The sequence below is a fragment of the Muscardinus avellanarius genome, assembly GCF_963383645.1.
Source record: "Muscardinus avellanarius genome assembly, chromosome: 19".
Taxonomy (NCBI): Eukaryota; Metazoa; Chordata; class Mammalia; order Rodentia; family Gliridae; genus Muscardinus; species Muscardinus avellanarius.
The window spans coordinates 24,384,737-24,390,736 of NC_137805.1; the positions used below are offsets into that span (position 1 = coordinate 24,384,737).

The 6,000-nt window shown below is 59.7% G+C and overlaps 1 protein-coding gene across 1 annotated transcript; it reads right to left on the reverse strand.

Moving 5' to 3' along the window:
* Positions 1 to 4,177: 4,177 nt before the first annotated feature.
* On the reverse strand, positions 4,178 to 4,879 carry LOC308277317 (neuroendocrine secretory protein 55-like; the record flags this gene model as incomplete). Its single annotated transcript, XM_080716480.1, has 1 exon — positions 4,178 to 4,879. The coding sequence occupies one exon, from the start codon at positions 4,877 to 4,879 to the stop codon at positions 4,178 to 4,180; it is 702 nt and encodes a 233-aa protein (XP_080572606.1).
* Positions 4,880 to 6,000: the final 1,121 nt, after the last annotated feature.

The following is a 6,000-nucleotide window of genomic DNA, read 5'->3' on the forward strand; positions in this document are numbered from 1 at the left end:
CTGCCCCCTCCCCAGCACCTGCACCAGGAAGGCTTGCTCTGCCTGCCCACACCAGGGTCAGGGGGAGAAGGTGCTGGAAGCATAGGACGTGCACAGCCATCGCCAGGGCTGCGCTCTCCCACCCTCCTCTTTAACCCGTTTTTTGCCACCAGTTGAAAAGCAGATTGGACAGAACTGGTGTTAGACCAACACAAGACGTGCTTCTTCCTGGATGCTGCTGTTTAGACACAGTCACCTTTTGAAATTCTGGTCCCTCAAATGACCAATATTATGTCCACTAGGGCCTGCCAGGCTCCTCCAGCCCACGCACACCTTGGGAGCCGAAAGGGATACTAGGAATATACCATTCAGACAGTTCACTCTAGAAGAAACTGAGCAGCTGGGCGTGGTGGTGCACACTTGTAATCCCACTACTTAGGAGGTTGAGACGGGATTGTAGGGTCGAGGACAGCCTCAGCAAGTAGTGAGACTCTCATCAACCTAGCAGGACCCTGTTTCAAAATACAAAATAGGGCTGGGGGTGTCGCTCAGAGGTAGCAGGCCCCTGGGCTCAATCCCAATACAAAAAAAAAAAGAAGAAAGAAAGAAAGAAACTGGGCCAGAGGTTACTGAGTAAGCCCAGAGCCTGTGCTCAGGACCTGCACTAGCAGGAGAGCGCCTGTGCTAGCCCAGGACCCTCTTGACCCCACTGCCCAAGTCTGGGCACTGAGACTTCTACAGCAGGGCAAGAAATTCCATCCCTCATTTGGGAACACGGGGATTAAAGATGTAATTTGAGAATCATGTCCCTGTTGCCGGGCAGCGTTTTAGGGAAGGCCGGACTTGAGCTGGCCCATGGCATCACTGGCCTGGGGGAGCTTGATTTGATTTTAGTGATTTGCTTTTTGTGATAGGTCACCTTTCTGTTCAAATGTTCAGCCAGCACCACAGTTTCTGCTCAGTTTCCTCTCAAGAGCTTCTCCCTTTAAAAGCAGTGATAATACTGATAAGTCCAATTTAAGTCGATATAGATATGTCTTCTTAAATGTATATAAAAATACAGTAAGCAAAGTCCATGCAGTTTTTTTAAGCGAACCTTATTCTTACCAGCACTCGCCGCGTCAGCTCTCCATCTTGCAGACCTTCCGTCACAGCTGCTAAAAATGAAGGCTTAGAGGGCAGGGCTGAAAGCAATTTGGGGGAGGGGTACACTTCTAATACAGTAAAGAAACATGGCATAAAACTTAATTCCAAACTTTAAGATTCCCAGCTCTTCAATGTTGATAAGCACAGACTAATAGTTCTGTTTTACAAACTTTTAGAAGTAAACTTAGCCAGATTGTTGAAGCCACACAGCATTTGAACATCGCTGCATAAATTTCCATCTCAAAAGAATATTCAATTGCAGGAAGCCCCCTCCAGCAGGTTTCCATTCAGCAAATGGCTGATGCAATAAAGGAAAAGTCCCGAGTGTTGGGGGTACACCATCATACCTAACCAGCTCTATTTCCCCTTCCCCATCTGAAATATCTTCACAGGACTGGTAACTAGCTTAGGGGCAGACTGGAAGGTCTGCCTTCTGAGAGCCTACCTGTGTGCAGTCAGCCCATTCAGATGCTAACCCCAGCTTAGCAGGGTGAGACAAAGGGCCAGCTTGGAGGTCTGTTGAGCTGAGACTATTGGGGAACTTGCTAGAAATGTCTCTGGAAAAGGAAGATAGTTGAGCCCAGCCCTGCAGGCAGGAAGTGGACTTGAAGTGTGTATTTAGCAGAAGCCGCCCCCCCCCCCCCCCCCCGAGCTGTGGTGGGTTGGGGGCGCTTTCCCCAGGAGCTTGGTGTGCGTCTGGTCTTCGGGCTCTGGCCCCTAAGGGCTTCCTCACTCCAGAATCAGGGTGGAAGCTGGGAGGCTGGGGGAGGGGAGGTGGGTAACAGGTTTCCACAATGGGGCTGTAATTAGTGTATCTTATCTGACTCCCAGGTAGTTGATGGAAGCCTTTGTTTTAAAGACAGCGACTGTGTGTTCCCAGCCCCCACCCCCAGGCATGGACTTGGGGCTTGGCTTACAGTCAGGGGAGCCTGCCTCCTTTTAAATCAAACGAGACCTAATAGGAAGTGTGAGCTGGGCACCCACGAACTTAAAAAACAACAACAACAACTTATTCATCCCCAAACCAGGCAACATGCTAATTTAGCTAATGAAAAAACCTAAGTGTGGAAAACCTTGTTCCCCTAGACTACCCAAACTCTGAAGACAACTCCCCCACTGGAGCACAGGACCGAAAAAAAAAAAAAAAAATCCCCAACCCCTGGCTTCTCTTGCCCGTTCACCAGGGCGCTTTTGCTTGGTGAGCAAGCAAAACAGAAGAAAAACAGACCACCTAATGTCAAAAAATGTCATCATTGTTTATATTAAGTTGAAATTTCAGCGGGGGCGGGCTCCATTGAACTTAAGCAATTCTATATTTTCAAGACAAAAGTAGCGCCCCCAGCCCTCCTGCAGCCCCCCCACCTCCCAGGCTTCCGCGACAAGTTGCGAGGTAGACCCCTCGCCAAAGTCCGCCGTCCGGGCATTTACCGAGACCCGCGGGCATCCGCGCGCGCACGAACGCAGCCACCGCCGCCGCAGCCCCGCATCACCAAGCTCCCGGGCGCCGCGACGCTTTCCCAGAGAGGTCCTGGAAGGAAGACCACTTCGAGTATTTTCCTTCTAGCACCTTCCTTTTTTTAGGAATTTAAGAGCCGGACTGGCTGCATTTCAAGCCGTCAAAACCCTTCGCCACCCCAGGTCATCACTCCCATCAGATAAGTCTAGCCCGCGCGAAACCAGACGCGCGCACCACAGCAAATAAATAAAAATAGGCACAACAACAAAAACCAGTTTCCAAATCGGGTGAAATTCTGTCAGTACATTTCACATATTTAGCCTCCCCCCCCCCCCCCCCGGGAGTGGAGAGGAAAGCTCGCCAAGGTGCTGCCGGACTGCGGCGGGAATTGTGCGGAATCACCCGCCGTTCCAGACTGCGCTCCGCCGGAGCTGAAAATGGCCGAGAGGCGCCACCTCGCCTTTCGCCCCCCATTGCCCCCAGCCGAAGCCTGCAGCCCGGTTCCTTCCCCTCGCCTAAGGACCGGTGCCCGAACACCTTTGCCGGGCGTGGCTAGCGCCGAGCTCTGGGCAAGCCGAGCGCGGCGTCCCGATGGTGGACGCGACCCCTAATCCATACCGTTCCTTGAGCCGCTTTACTTTTCCGCCCGAGACTACCTCGGGGTGCTCTTACCCCTTATCTCCCACCTCTAGGACATTGCGCAAACGGCCCAGGACCTCTCCAGCCACGATGCGCGCAAGCCCCGCCGCCGGATCAGCTGCGCCAAAAGGTCGGAGATGCCCCGACGTGAGCAGGACCTCTCTGCCAACCCCGGGAGCCCACAGGGGCGCCCCCAAAGCCCTCTGTACCTCCGCTGCCAACCGCCCAAGAACCAGTGACTCGCGGGGACGTGCCGGTCAGCCGGAGAGGTAGTCTCTTGCGCGCACGGACAAGTGCGCACTCTCTTCCGTGGCCCGGAGGCGCACGGTGGTGGCCAAAACTGGTGCGCGGCTGCGGGGGACACCGGCGCCGAGGTCCGGCGGCTCCAAGCCGGCCGGACCGGGACCTAAGCTCCAGGTTCCGCGCGACCCTTTCCGACCGGCAGGCTCCCGAGTTCTCACTCGGCCCTAGTCCGGTGACTTCGCGCCTCGCAACAGTGTCGCCGCGGCGCCGCGCTCTGGAATCGGCACAGCTGGCGCGCGCGCCTCGGAACCACACTCCGGGCGCCTGCCAAAGCCGACCCGTTGGAGGCTAGTCTTTGTAGGAGGAAAGAAAGCTTAAAACAAGTTGCCTACCTGTGCCGTCTTGTGCGCGCCGGCGCTCGCCCGCTGTCGGGGCGCCCGCGCGGAGACCGCAGGCTGTCTCCAGCGAGGCCCGGGGGCGCCCGCCGTCCAACAAGCCTTTGGCCCCCGGGGCGCCCCCGGGACCCTAGGAGGAACGGGAGCCCTTGCCCCGTCCCCTCACCCTCTGATCCAGCCTGAGCCCACTCCTTCCCACCCTGCCCCTCACCTGTCTCCCTTCTTCCCGCAGCGCCCCCGGCCCTCGGGACCCCCAGCTCAGTCCTTGGCAGCTTACCGGGATCCATGAAAACGAGGAGAATCTGCACGACGTCCTCCATTAGAAACGCCGGATGGGGATGGGTCCCCGCTTGGAAGGAGACTCGGGGGACCTGTCGCGGCTGGGGGGCTTCTTGGGCTGGCAGCGGCGCGGCTGCGTCCCCTTCTTCTGCTTGGGCTCTTCGGGGTCCTGGGGATCCCGCTCCTTGGGCTCCTCCCCCTGGCCGGCGCTCTGGGGCTCCTGAGTGGTGGGCTGCTGGCGGCGGGAGGAGGCGTCGGACTGTAACTTCAGAGCGTGCAGACGCTGGGTGAGCGACTGGCCGAAGGGCGAGCCGCCGGGCCCCGCGGGGCCGCGCTCGTCTTCCGGCTCGGTCTCGGGCTCCGAGGTCGGGGCGGTCTCCGACTCGGTCTGCGACTCGATTTCGGACTCGGTGTCGGTGTCGTAGCCGAGCTCTTCCTCGTAATCTAGGCACTCGGGGGCGGGCAGCTCGAGCTCGGCCTCCTCGTGCTCGGACTCGGAGGACTCGGAGGACTCGGGGAACACCTGGGCGCTGGAGCGGTGGTGGGCGTTAAGGAAGCTCCGGCGCTGGCCCGCCGCGCGCTGCTGGGCGCGGGTGTTGGAGGTGGCCAGGGCGCGGAGGAGCGCGATGGAGCAGGAGAGCCAGAGGAGCGCGGTGGCTGCTCGGCGGCCGACGGGCGGGCACAGGTCGTGGTAATTCTGGCGAGCTCGGCGCCACTGCTGAGCCCGGGCCCTCCGATCCATCCTCTTAGGCGCGCACCGAGGAGCCGACCCACCCTCTGGCTCTGCAGAGAGCGGCTCCGAAGCGCCTCGGCCGCTGGAGCCGAGAAGGTGCCCCTGCGAGGCTGGAAGCTGGGTCCGGAGGTCCCAGCCCCACCTCGGCGTGAGAGGAGGAGAGGCAGCACCTACCTTCCTGCCCACTCAAGAACTTTCTAAGCTCCGCGCCTCCGCTCGCCTCCAAGCGAAAAGGGGGAAGAGGGCCGGTCTCCTCGGGGCTCCTCTCGCTGAGCCTCAGACCGCAGCCCAAGACTCGGGAGAGGCGCCTCCGCCGCTCCTCTCGCCTGGGAGAGGACAGAGGAGACTGAGGCGCGGAGGGATGGGGCGGTGAGGTTCGGCCAAGTTGCGCGCCCGGACTTCTGCCGGGCATGTGCAGTAGAGAGGGGGGGCGCCTCCCCGCGAGTGCGCGCTGGCGCGGGCTGGTGGCACGCACGCCGGCGGGCCGGCAGGTGGCAGGCGGGAACCTTGTTTGGGAGGATTGGGGCAAAGCGGCGGGCCAGCCACAGGTTAAGGGCTCGGGTAGCCGGGTGAGGGTCCCTCCCGCGGGCTGCCCTCGCCCACCTGGTGGCAGAAATGGACGCAGCCCCCGAGCGGCCAAAAGCCAGGCCGCAGAGCCGCAGATATTCCGGGGAATGAGGGTTAGTACATGAGTATTAATGACCCAGCCCCGGGCATTTTCCACGGGCTTAATAGTTTGAGGATGGTAACCTCAGACAGTCATTAATCACGGGACCACCTTTGGCAGGGCAGTGAGAGTGACTCTAATTGGGGAAGCTTCCAGAAGAATAGACTAGTGGGTTACCTCGTGGACGCACGAGTCCCTTCCCTGAGAGGGACCCCGCAGCCCTAGAGGTGGTAGTTTGGCCGCCTGCAGACCCATGGGTGGCCCTGCTGGGGTTGAGGGGCTGGGAAGGGGCTGCTTCGCTCCGGGGGCTCTTCCTCCCCGTGGCCCTGAGACCGCGGGCTGTCCCCGACCGTGCCCAGCAGTGCCCGCCCAAGGGGGCCTCTGCCCTGGGCGCGGAAGGCCGTGGCCACGCCAAGGGAAGGTCTTGCTTACCATGGAGGGGCCAGGGGGGCTCGTCTGTAGC